Genomic DNA, 13,895 nt, shown 5'->3' on the forward strand with positions numbered 1-13,895 from the left:
TCAGTACTAATGTGAATGATGCAGGATCAGCTATATGAACACTGAAGGGCCCTCCTTATTCACATTATTGTAAGAAAGAAATGTGCTGGTTGGGAAGAACAATACTTGTTTGGAAGATTACACTAAGTCAGCTAAATTACATCCTGGGTAATAAATATATATATATCTTCTGAAGAACCTAATTGTCAAGAATGTAAGGACATCCATATGGAACAAGAAGTTACTTATTATCAAAGGAAGCCATAAATCTACTCATCAGCGGATACAGAACTAAAGAGGATGTTTAGCTAAAATTATCTCATGTACTATAAATGAGGGCAGGAATTTAGTAATTAGGAAATGTCAATTATCATGTAACGAATGTATGGAAAACTGCTGTGCTAGCAAAATCCTTTGTCTTGGAAAAGTATAAAACAGGGGTATTAGATCTCTTTCCTTTGTTCAGATAGCAAGAACCAATCTGCTTCTGAACCTTGCACAATAAAAACTGTCTCTGGCTGACCCAGGAATGTTGTTTGGTCTCTTCATTCTACAACATTTATGGCACCCTGGCAGATGGGACTAAGGAACAAAGACTTTTGTTCTGCCTGACAGCTGCCCCAGCGGGAACCGACGCCTCCCTAAGGAAAATCCACTGGCCGGCCATTAGGACTCCTTTGAAGTCCACGGAATCTTTCGGTGGGGAGGGTGCCGTGAACCCGCTGGTGAGCAGACTAGTCAAGGATCCACAGGTTAGCCAGACACAGAGACCTCAACAAAAAAAGAAAAAGAAAAAGAAAAAGAAAAAGAAGGAAAACGCCTGCAGGTAAGTATAAGTCAGGGAGTTCAAGTCTCTCTGTTAAGAAGTACCCACCAATTCAGTGGTGAAGAGGGGGCCTGATCACCCCCCTAGGAGACAAGGCGTCGTCCTAAAGTCTCTAGTGAGGAATTCAAGTCTCCTGTTGAGAGTTCAAGTCTCTCTATTAGGATTGTGTGGGATTGTGTGGGTGGTTAAACCCTTGCGGTTTTCATTGACGACTGTCGGAATGTCCAGCGTCGTGAGCCAAGGGTAGTGTTGTTAGGATGGGTGGTAGTAGTATTGATCAGTGGAAGACTAAAAGAGAGACCCCCTTGATTAATCAAGTATCAGGCAGAGTTTGCTAGGGTCTGTTTGATGAAATCTAAAAAGAGGGGAGAAAGAAAACCTCATGCAATAAAAGTTAAAAAAAATGTGTGTGATCTTATGTGTGGTAAGAGAAACCATTCTTAAAAAGCCAGAGAACTCTGAAAGAACTAAGAATAAAGAAGAAATTGTTTACTGTTCTTCCCACCCGGGGTTTAGCAGGTAGTAAAAAGGTAAAGCCTGTCTAAATGGGAAGACTCAGATAATTTGACTTGATCAATTTGGTGTGATTTCTGTTAAAATTAAAATAAATAAATAAAAAAAACAACCTCCACAGGTCTGGAAATGTTTGATGGTATGTGTGTGTATGTGTATGTATGTAATCATTTCCAAACCTGCAGGAAGGATGAGACCCTCTAACAACAGTACAAAAAAAGTTATTTAGAAAATGGAGCTCTTTGGCTTGTGAAAAAGCTCCCTGAAATAATTTGGTTTGCATGGAGGAAGCATTAAATGAAATTTTTGTATGTGAAATTGGTTTATACAAAAAGTCTGATTGCAGTACAAATGTGAATGTGTGTGTGAGAGGTGTCCTGAAGCTCATAAGGAATGATAAAGTGAAGTGATCTTGAGCCCTGTGAATGCCTGTGTGTTGAGGATGTGGGAGACTAGAGAGAAATGCAGAAAGTGTTGCTTTGTTGAAAGAATGCTGAGTGAAGGGGGGAGTGAGGCTTGTCTGCTTGCTTTAAAACATTTTTTTCCCTCTTCCCTGTATTCCGGACCCCCCCTTCCTTTGGAGGAGAGAAGCAGGAAAAGGGTGGGCTGCGGGCTTTTGTTCTCTTCATCATCTTTTTTTTCTCTCTCTCTCTCTCTGCTGAACCAGCCTGAGAAAGGCGGGGTAAAGGGTGATATCTGATACCTGCCTTTGCAGTTTCACTGTTTTTGGCTTGGAATGCAATTTTCATTTTCTTTTTCCTTCTGGAATTTTTTGAGGTTTAAAACGCTTAATTAAACCTATATAAAAGAAATGATTTTGAAAGATTTTTTGAATCTGACTTGCATTTTACTAAAGGCAGAGAATTGATGCTAAAGTTTGATCCAAATATATTTCAGAGCATTGATCCAAAGTACTTCATTTAGATTGTTTGTTTTATTTTTTGAAGCTGTTTTTCTTACTCTTTTGTGTCTTTGTGTCTGTGTGCATTTTGCATACTTAGCAGACAAGATACTCTTTCCTATGGCACATTTGTTTATTTATTTGTTTGTTTGTTTGCTTGTTTGTTTGTTTGTTAGCAGCATAAGTTGCTGTTCCTTTCGAAGAAGGAGCTAATTTGTTTATAGAGGGATATACAATAGTAGAAGGGAGAGAGGAAGTTTTAGTGGGAGCCAGAAAGTTGCCTTTAAATTGGCCTGTACAGACTTGTGCTGATTTGGAAGTCAGGATAGCAGTGGTAGGAGGAATTGAATGTTTTATAAGAAGAAGGAGTTAGAGAAAGTAGAATTGATGGAAGGGAGAAGGTATGTGATTTGTTTTTGGAAGGTTATGGATGTTGTATAACCTTTGGACGGGGAAAGAAGAAAGGAATGTGAGGGTGGAACCAAGTGATAATGGGAAGAGGAAGTGGTGTTTTTAATTGACAGAGATCAGATTAAGTGGACAAAGCATTAGAATACACTTAATTAGTGAAGGGAGTAAGAAAATCACTTCTGATAGAATAGAAGGGGTGGCGTCTCAGCCTCTATCTATAAACAAGCAAGAATTAAGGTAATTCTTAAGTTTGGTTGGATATTGCAGACTCTGGATTAATGGGTATGCTGATTTTACCAAACCCTGTATGCAAAATTACTTGAATCTGGACCTTGGAGTTTGAAATGGGAGGGACACAAAAGAGGAAGCCTTGAAAATTTGAAACAAGCTTTAACCAAGGCTCCTGTATTAAGTTTACCAAATTTGGAAAAGCCATTCCATCTCTTTGTAAACACAGAAAATTGAATTGCACAAGGGGTGTTGGCTCAGAAAGTAGGAAATTGACCTTTGGGGAAGCCCTTATTGTAAGCACCCCACATCAAGTCAGAACCATCCTTCAGCAAAAAGCGGGGCGGTGGTTAACTGATTCCAGAATTCTAAACAAAAATGAAACAATTTTAATGCAGCAGACTTGATTTTAACTACAGACCACAATTTGAATCAAGCACAGTTCTTAGCCAACACCAGATCAATGGATCAGTTTGGAGTAGAACATTATTGTGCTGAAGTAAGAGTTTACAAACAAAAATAAGACCTGATTTGGAGGAACACCCCCTGGAGAAAGGAGAAGCAATTTTTATAAATGGTTCCTCTAGGGTGGAGGAGGGAGTATGGAAAAACGGATATGCTATTATAAAAGGACACACTAAAGAGATCCTGGAAACAAGGGGTTTGCCTCGAAATTTGTCTGCTCAAACCTTTGAATTGTATGCACTAAATTAAGATCTATGGATAGGGAGCCTTGATAGCTCAGTAGACAAATGCATTGTAATTTAACTCCAGCTGTCTGTAATTAGTAAGTTTGAATCTCACCAGGCTCAAGGTTGACTCAGCCTTCCATCCTTTCTAAGGTAGGTAAATTGAGGACCCAGTTTGTGGGGGCAATAAGCTGACTTTGTAAAATATACAAAAGTATGAAGGCTATTGCTTAACGCATTGTAACCCTGAGTCTCCGGAGAACGGCGGCATATAAATAAAAAAAAAAGGGGGGGGCTCTATGCATCTTGGAAGGAAAAAGAGGCAGATTCCAAGTATGCATTTGGGATAGTGCATACATTTGGCAAAATATGGGTGGAGTCATTGGGGAATTCAAGCTATTGTAGATGAACTTTTAAAATGCTATGATTGTATTGGGATATATCCTTTAGCAAAATCAATTATAAACAAATGTTTGATTTGTAAAAAGGTGAATGAACAAGCTGTCAGAAAACAACAGATGGGTAGGAGGTAGCACCAGCTTTAAGGCCATTTCAATGTATTCAAGTGGATTTTACAGAATTACCAAAAGTGGGGAGAGTAAAATATTTATTGGTCATAGTGGACCACCTCACAGGGTGGGTTGAAGCTTTTCCCTGCAGCAATGCTACAGCAACTGTGGTGTCAAGAGTTTTATTAAACCCAACCTAGAAATATTATCATCCTATGAACTGTTGTTTGGAGTAGTTTTCACTACAGGAAGTATATGCATTGATTCCCTGGAAAACAGAGACAAAGTATTGAAACAATATGTGTATAAACTGTCCAGATATTTGGAAGTTCTTAGGAAAGAAGGACTATTAGCCCAAACACCACCTTTGAAGTTTCCAGTCCACAAATTCAACCACAATGATTGGATGTTGATCCGGAGCTGGAAGGAAGTTAAGCCCCAAGTGAAGGGCCTGTGCCAGCCCCAAAGGAGTGGAAGGTGGAATCTCACCAAGGAGATCCATTGAAGTTGACGATCCAAAGAACCCAATGGACTGGTGGGCAGTAACCAGTGGGAATAGCGTTCTTCATTATCTGGACTATTTTTGTATTTTTTTCTTTCTTAGGATTGAGTGGTTGCCTATGCTGTTTCCCTAACTGAAGAGGACTACAACTGATCAGATTCCATTGCGTGCTCTCCCAGATCTGTTGGTTTTGTAACTGTGCTTTTAAGACTTTAGAAGGACGATCCTGGATCCACTGGACGAGACTGAAGCTTGCAGACCAGAGTGATCCGGTCACATACCAGGTAACAAAAACTGACAAGCCATTGGTGCTGAAGTTCAAGAAGAATACACCCTGCTGAGTCCTACCAGCAACGGACTCTCAATGCACGGTGGTGATCATCAGCCTTGCTGAACCACCCCAGAAGCTGGTTCCCCGCGCACGGCTGAAGCTTGGAACGGAGGAAGACAACATTCCATGACTGTAATTTGTAATGTGAAACCCATTAACTGTGATAGAAACTAGTAAGAAAATTCTGAAAGATACTAATGTTTGAGGAAGATTGGGTGTGGGGACTCTGGGCAGTTGCCATCCTAGCTCTACTATTGGTATTGTGTTTTATCTATAAGGACTGATTCTGTGGGAAGCCTAGGACTGAGGTTGATACTGCTCTTTTCCAAGTTACACATACCACTAGCCCTCTTCCTGCCGTAGTGAGTTTGTAAACTAAAGGTGTTGTGCTATTAAGGCCCAGTGTGTGTAAAAAAAAAAAAAAAAGGAAGTGATTATGTTCTTTTTATGGTTTTGGATGTTTTTCTCAGAGGTTCTATTAACTAATAATATCTTGGATAATAGTTCCCACCATTGTGAGAATGCCCGAGAAATCCCCCTTGTCCATGAGGAAGGATCCATAACTATTAACAACCCCAAGGGACCGACCAGCATCAGGTCACTAAGTAGGGACACTTTAGGTCAAGTCCGCTCCCGCCAACGATGTATCATCAGTAGGTGGGGTTGTTACTTTAGACCTGAGCCAACTCCCATACCTAATGTCAAACAATTGACAATCTTGGTAAAGGGGGGAATAGAAAGAGAGAACGGACGCCTGCAATAATTAAAGGAAATTACATGTCGAGGATATTGGAATTAGGTCAAAGCCTTGGTAATCAGTCTGATTTTACCTTGGGTCAAAACTGCTGGTTGTGTTTGTCTGCTAGTCCTTCATCTTATCATGCTGTCCCAGTTGAGCAAGATCTCTGGGAAAGGACAAAAGCTACCCTAGTCCTTAAAAAGGATATTAGACACAAAGCAGCAACCTCAAAGTTGCAAGGAGATTTTTAGGATGCATTCAAAAGACTGGGAATAAGCCAGCTTCCAATAGCTGGCCCTATAGCCACTGGTGTAGAAATCATAGGAACACCTTCTCTGTGTGTAAAGAGACATCAGAAACCTGGTAGGCCTGTAGGATCCCTGACAAAAGAACAATGTCCGTCAGAAATATACCTTGGCCCTAGAATGGACCTTATGGATGTAAAATTAACCAGAAGTATTTCTCCTTCTGCCCACCACTTGTTTCAACAGAAAGTCACTTTCTCATTACCACCAACTGCCATCATCACAAGATGGGGAGGATGGAAGGGGTCCTGGAATGTATCCAAGGAAAGGTGCCCCAGTCTATTCCAGCCCCCTTGCTTCACTATCTGGCTCTTCATTAGGTCCAGCACAGGTTTATATGTCTTCTTTCCCCCGGGGAATACTACCTCCCGGTATCGTCTTGAAGGCCCAACTCTCAGAGATAAGGAAAAGGACCCTTCCCTAGAAGTCCCATTACAGCTGCTTACTGGAATGTTTGTGGCAGGGACTTAGGGGGTCTGGACTAATGAAAAGAACCACTGAGTTCATGCCTTTTCCATAAATATAGGTGCATGTCTAGGAGAAAATAGTTTTCTTCTTGTGTGGAAAGGATGCGTATTTGTGTTACCAACAAACTGGACAGGGACATGCACATTAGTACACCTTTTTCCTAAAATAGGTGTTGTCAGTGGAGAACATACCATCCCTGTTCCTCTCATGGGACACGTTCAGAAACAGGCACCAATCCTAGTCCCACTATTAATAATCATGGGGATAAGAACTGCAGTTGGAACAGGTATAGGTGGAGTGACACACTCAGTAATACAGTTTCAGCAATTGTCAGAAGAGCTTCAAGAGAGCTTGAACCAGATTGCTGGGACTCTGGTAAAAATCCAAGACCAGATAGATTCTTTGGCAGCAGTGGTCCTACAAAATCAACATGCCATAGACCTCCTAACAGCTGAAAAAGGTGGTTTGTGTGTATTTCTGGGAGAAGATTGTTGTTTCTACATGAATAAATCAGGTGTGGTCAGGGAAGTTGCCAAGGATTTGCAGGATAGGGCTTCCAAGTTAAGTCAGAGGTTACAAACAACTGATAGGTGGTTTTCTTGGTTGCCTGGATCCGGCTGGATAAAACAAATGTTATTCTTGTTGATATGTGCTGTAGCAGGCCTAGCTTTTATTCCTTGTATAATTCCTCTGCTCAAACAGCTATCAAAGGGAGCAGTAAAGGAACTGCAATCTGAAAAGGAATTAGTTTTGATGGAGAGCCTCATTGATCATCAGGTTAGCCCCAATTCCCTTGATGAAAATAGAGACTCTGATGCAGACACATATGTAGATATTGAATCTGGGAAGGACTGGAGAGAGTACCTCCAAGGATTAGGGGAATGAAGATCAAGAAATACCTATCCCTTGCCTGAATTAGTCATATTTTGCTAGATATTATATGTTTGCTTTGTTTAATTAGAAAGTATAGAAGGTTATCTACTATGTAGGGAATGGTTGAAGTTTCTGCATGGAAAAATTTCAAAAGGGGGGAATAATGTGAATGATGCAGGATCAGCTATATGAACACTGAAGGGCCCTCCTTATTCACATTATTGTAAGAAAGAAATGTGCTGGTTGGGAAGAACAATACTTGTTTGGAAGATTACACTAAGTCAGCTAAATTACATCCTGGGTAATAAATATATATATCTTCTGAAGAACCTAGTTGTCAAGAATGTAAGGACATCCATATGGAACAAGAAGTTACTTATTATCAAAGGAAGCCATAAATCTACTCATCAGCGGATACAGAACTAAAGAGGATGTTTAGCTAAAATTATCTCATGTACTATAAATTAGGGCAGGAAAACTGGAAAACTACTGTGCTAGCAAAATCCTTTGTCTTGGAAAAGTATAAAACAGGGGTATTAGATCTCTTTCCTTTGTTCAGTTAGCAAGAACTAATCCGCCTCTGAACCTTGTGCAATAAAAACTGTCTCTGGCTGACCCAGGAATGTTGTTTGGTCTCTTCATTCTACAACAGTACCATGTTTTCTCGCATCTCTTCCTTCTCACATTAAAGAACTATGTTATACATACATAAATGCATGTGCATAAATCTTCTTGCGAGAGAACAAACTGATGTTTTAAGTCTGTGTTGTGGATTACCATAATAAAGGATACTATTGCGTTGATATTTAGGACTATTATATAGAGAGATAACCATCTAGATAAAACAAAAGAAATACAATGGAGAAGGGGATGTTAACATATTATGCCCACAGTAACTTGTCCCAGTGTATGTTAGCTATAGCATAAACATGTAGAGATTGCTTTGATGATTTTAACCTGCTTGGTTCCATTTTCATAGTTAAGTGGAGATTTTAATCTAGATTGACTGGTCCGATATGTAAAGCCATTACATATTTAATGTCATTTATTGAATAAACCACACTATATGCTGAAAGATAAACCATAGTTTTGAAATAATAAGGGCTGAATTCACATAAAATACTAAACCAAATCCCAACATGTTATAATTATGTATCATGATACTGAGAGCCCTATTTGCATAACAGTCTTTTATGAATGGGGGTAAACATATTGTGCAAACACGCACTCAGCAGTTGAGCAGAAGACGATGAGTGTTAATACTTAACAGCTCTGGGTTTCTTTAGGTTAACTAGTCTCACCTGATTAGCCGTGCTGGCTTAAATCATATGGTAGCAGATCAGAGTGAAAAAAAATACCACCAAGTAGAGCAAAGAGCTACACAAAACTGCTGATTTCTACCAATCAACACAGCACAATCTGCAACACAGAAATCCTGGCAACTGTAAGTGGGGTTATTTCCACTTTAAAAAAGACAAATCAAATGATATAGCTTCCTTCCAAGGTCTAGCAACACAAAACATCCCTAAAACACTTTCTGATTACAGATTCACCTACACCACCTCTTCCTCGTTGGCCAAGTGGAATATTAGAAGAATCCAGCATTAGAGCCTGCTTATTTTCTTATGAACATGAATATGTTTGTCTGCATGCATGCATTTCAGCTTCTCCTTACAAAATTATATCTATGGCACTACTGGTGATTTGTTGCAAGTGTAATTGGTACAGATCTTGTGACTGATTTATATGTGGGTTTCATTTCCAGATTAATTCCCTGCTAAATTTGTTAGCTGCCTCTGTATCTCTGTTCTTCTATAGTCCATTGCCTTAGAGCTCTCAAGGGATGTTACTTTTTATTCTATTTTATTAGTTCCTCTTGGAGTATTTTTAGATTTAGGGTTCTCTAAAAATTTTGTTTTCTTCTGCTGCTTGTGGCAGGTAGGCCCTAGGTCTGATGGTTATGGGACACAAGTTTTGTGATCAATTACTCTGCCATCTCAAGCATATCTTGGATGTGCTTTAAGCCATTTTAAACACATTATTCCTCCTAATCTTCCAGTCTCTATGTTTGGGGGTTTTTTTTAGGTCACATGGTTTTTACCATATTTTTATCTATCATATTTAATTATGTTTACTCAGAAGTCTTTTTCATTCTTTATTCATCCTTTGTATTAATAGTAATGGCTTATGATTGATTACTTAGTAACCATTTGAAGTTATGACAGACTTTCCCCAGGTCACTTATGACCTAGATTAAAATTTCTAACAGATAACCCCTTCCTACAATCACATGATCATATTTTAGGAGCTTGGCAACTGGCCTACATTTATGGCTATTTGTGACATCCCACAGTCATGTGATCCTGATTTGCAAGGTTTTGCAGGAAAATGGCGTTTACTGTGGTGGCGCAGTGGTTAGAAGTAGTGCAGTAGTGCAGGCTACTTTTGCTGACTGCTGGCTGCAGTGCTTAAATAGACTGCTTAAGGATAAATCAAGATATAACCTATGCTTAAGAAATGTGATTATGTTGTAACAGAAATCAATTGTAACTCTTTGGCTTATTTCTACTTTGCAAATTCTCTGAAGGAATATTTAAAGTTATGGGCAATAGGACTAGTTCCTTGTAGGCAAATTATCCCAACTTTAGGTCTTTCAATGTTTAAGTAATGCTCTTTGCTTAAAAAAAGGATACTGCATATCTGATATCTGATAATTTGTATTTTTATAGTGTTTTGCTGTTATTGTATACATATTGTATACAAAAACAGCCCTGGTGGCACAGTGGTTAAGATGCATTATTGCAGGCAAACTCTGCCCATAGCCTGGAGTTTGATCCTGATGAGGCACAAAGATGATTCAGCCTTCCATCCTTCTGAAGTCAGTAAAATGAGGATCTAGATTGTTGGGGAAATATGCAAATAATGCTTCTATACTGTAAACCACCCAGAGAGTGCTGTAAAGTGTTGTATAAGCCTAAATACTATACTATTATCATGTTGCATTGTTTTATACTTTTAACATTGTAAGTCTCTCAGAACCACCTTGTGGTTGAGATGGATGGCAAATAAATTTAATAATAATAAATAAAATAAAAATATCCATTATGGATAAAAATAAATCTCTTGATAGTGTTATTGTGTGCTATCTGAAAATCATTACACTGAAATAAGAACCTAAGTTCTAAAAAATATAGTTTGCAAAAATATAGTTTGCAAAAAATTGTTTCAGGTTTGTATATTATATCCTCTCTGAATCAACAAAAATAGGGGTTGCAAAAATTATAAATACATCAAGAAATTTAATTGTTAATAATATCTGGAGAACCAGCAAAATGAAATGCTTTTTTTACATAAATATATACACTTAAGGAATTAATTGCACTAGAAGCAGATTATTAACTGACGTCACTTCTCATTCAAATAACTAACTTGTCCCACTGATTTCATGTCTTTAATCCATAATCATAGAAGCCAGCAATTGTTTTTTTAATATATAACTTATTATTTGATTCTCACAAACAAGTTCATTTAATATGATGACAACAGTTACCTGTATGAAATTTCCAGTAGAGAGACAGTAGAATTTTGTGTGCCAGATATCAAGAATGCCATCTTTAGGCTAATAATATTTTACACTTGATTAATTTGTCTAATAAAATATTGTATTATATGGAGTTTTGTTCTGAAAATAGAAGTTTCTTTGTTAGTAGATTATTTTTTTCTCTACAGGATTAATGTTGTTGGATGTTGTGTAGGATTCCTACTGATGAAAGGAATGAAGAAGAATTATGTGCAATATAGCCAAGAAGTGCTCTATAAAAGTTAAGTGATGGGAAGACTATACTGTATTAATCACGTAAGGTTTGCAATTTTTTTCTGTTCTCCTGAAAGTTGTAAGGGAATAGTGAAAATAACGCCAGAACAGGTGAGTTGAATTTTCAAAGATACTTTTTTCATTAAAAAAGGTTATATGAAAAAATTTGCTTCAAGTGAAACAAAATAAAACAAAAAACCCACCTGGTCCTATCATAGGAAAGGATTTTTTTAAAGCATTCAACGGCTGTCTTAAGCTCAGTAAGCTTGAAGGCAGTTTTTAAAAACATACCATTGTGGGAGAGAGGGGTATTCTAAGAACCCTTAGGGCCATAAATGAAATACAGTAGGATGATAATTGTACTCCTTAGATTTAAGTGAATGAAATAAGTTTGCATGTACAGGCATGCCTAATTTCTTGATTTGTTTGATAAGTAACTTGGCTTGCACTGATAATAATTTGAATAATTGTAGAAGGACTAATGGTAAAATATACTTTCAATTTGTAATTTGCATTTACAGTGAATAAGAATGCCTTGCTGGTTTCTTCTTAAGTACCCTGAAGCCTTTGCCTTGAGACTTTTTCATTACTTATCAGCTCAATATTCTCTGATGGCGCTAAATCCTCCTGAATTTTTATAATAAAGTTATAAATCACTATTGTCAAAACTTTGGGAGAATGATGTACACATTGCGACAGGTGTGACAAGCTCTATAGAGTGTCAGGTTATCTTAAAAAAATATGAAATGAAAGGTAGCCATAAACAAATCTGTAATAAGGGTAATCAGTAATGCTCTATTTTCCTTAATTGTTTGGGTGTCAATAGGAGGGATAGTTATACTAATAATGCTAATAGCATCCTTTCTTGTAAAAGAATATTCTTTCAAAGTCAGTATTGAGTGAATCATTGCTTTTTGTACTATTTCTTGCTTGAGGGCTTCAGCAGGGCTTGTATAAGAGAAGTCTATTTCAGATCAGATTCATTGCTGGGTTGTTGCAGCCTAGAAATTGGGGATACCTGGTTCTTTAGCAGAAATTGTAAGCAGTGGTCATCTAGCTTTTTAATTACACACCTCTCTTCCGCCCTTGCCAGAACTAGTCCATAGAATAAGTAATTCATATATTAATAAATTGAGATTAATAATCTCTTGCTATTATGCCACATAACAGATCAGATTCATACCGTAGAATCTTATAAGATATAGAGTCCACTGTAATTAGTTTAATAATTTCAGAATTAGTAATAATATATAAAGGAGCTTCTAAAGCCAGATTAAAATAAATGGAGATATATCAAATGTCTTTAATACATATATCATGAAATAAATTTAAGTAGGGGAGAGAGCTTAATAACTACTTGTGATTTGGCTATTGAATCAACACTAATTGAAATTGACCTCAGAGAAAGTCAAAATAGCTTAAAACTGTGGGCTGCCCAGCACCAAACCCTACACTTTTAAAAAATAAAACAAAAAACAAAACAAAACCTTTTTCATTTAGATGTTAAAATATCACATTACCAAAGAGACTGACATATAATTATTATTATATAATTAAATATAATGACTATTAATAGAATGAGCAAGAAATCAACATATATTACACCATTTGAGTTTACAAAAATGCGGTTAGAGTAATTTTTAGAGTAAAAATTAGTACAATTTTTAAAAAGTGATAAAATAGTGTGTATGTTCTACTTTACACAAATCAGTAAACCAGTCATAGTGATTATTATAATTTATATCACATAAATGAATTCAGGGTGAAGAGCAGAAAGATCCACTGATTAATCTATTGAATTATAAAGACAAAGAACTACTTAAAAATAAACTTCAATTTCTAATCTTTCCTTAAAGCAACATAGAATTACAACAAACAAATATTTAATTAGAAACTAGAAACTTAAATACTTTTACCAGCCCAAATACAAATAATTACAACAGAAAAACCTGAAAAAAACTCCCTCCAAAAGAACTTGAAGCGGAAATAAAAAATATAAAGTATTTTTATGTTCAAGAAATTAGAAAAAATATTAGTGCTGTGTGATAATATTAACTTTTTAAAAAAAATATTTTCATTAATAATAGTTCTCATTGCATTAAGTATCTTTCTAAGTTGCTGATCTTTCTTAGTTTGCAATTTGGGAAAAAAGGCCTGTCTTTCTACTCAATCTCTTAAGTGAGTTAGTTTCCATATAGAACCAATTTTCTATGTTTTTTCCTTCCAACTTTCTATGCTTCTTCCAAAATTCTCATCTCATATACTAGCAGGAGTAAAGCTGCAGAGAAATTATATTATCCTGAAAGATTTAATTAGCCTTCAGAAAAACAATTACAGAAGCATACACAGACATCCCACAACTAGAATACTATATAACATTCTCAATGATGCCCAATTTACTAGTGTTACTAAACACTAGTAGGATCTATTTGTTTCTTGCTTTGCTTGAGAGAAAATCAGAACAGATAAAAATATCCAAATCACCACCCTAACAGTATTGATTGTTCTTAAGATGTACATTTTACCTGCAGGAGTTTCCATCTTCCATTCATGTCTTCTAGCCGGTTGAGCATATATGGAGAAAGTGGAATCTCAGATGAGGTAAACTGATGAGCTAAGCCATTAACATTGTTCATGTTCTCTTTAAGAGGTGTAATTTCTCCTTCGTAGACCTGCGTAAAGTAACAATGTAAAGTTAGGATGCTATACATGAAATTAAAAAAAAACTTTATGTAAAAGAAAACATAAAAAGGGTATTTGGTGCTCTTTGAGCTGGATTCTTGCAGACATTTCATTACCCAAATTAG

The 13,895-nt window shown here is 36.9% G+C and overlaps 1 protein-coding gene across 9 annotated transcripts in view; it reads right to left on the reverse strand.

Moving 5' to 3' along the window:
- The window catches only part of DMD (dystrophin), a 2,096,968-nt gene that overhangs the window by 358,719 nt on the left and 1,724,354 nt on the right, over positions 1-13,895 (reverse strand). For all 9 annotated transcript variants that reach the window (XM_070944209.1, XM_070944203.1, XM_070944204.1 and 6 more), the window contains one exon: positions 13,614-13,760. In XM_070944209.1, the coding sequence (XP_070800310.1) occupies positions 13,614-13,760 (147 nt within the window). The remainder of the gene's footprint in view (positions 1-13,613; positions 13,761-13,895) is intronic.

This window comes from Pituophis catenifer, unplaced genomic scaffold (genome assembly GCF_029215685.1).
Source record: "Pituophis catenifer annectens isolate HBS135680 unplaced genomic scaffold, rPitCat1.0.hap2 SCAF_4, whole genome shotgun sequence".
NCBI lineage: Eukaryota > Metazoa > Chordata > Lepidosauria > Squamata > Colubridae > Pituophis > Pituophis catenifer.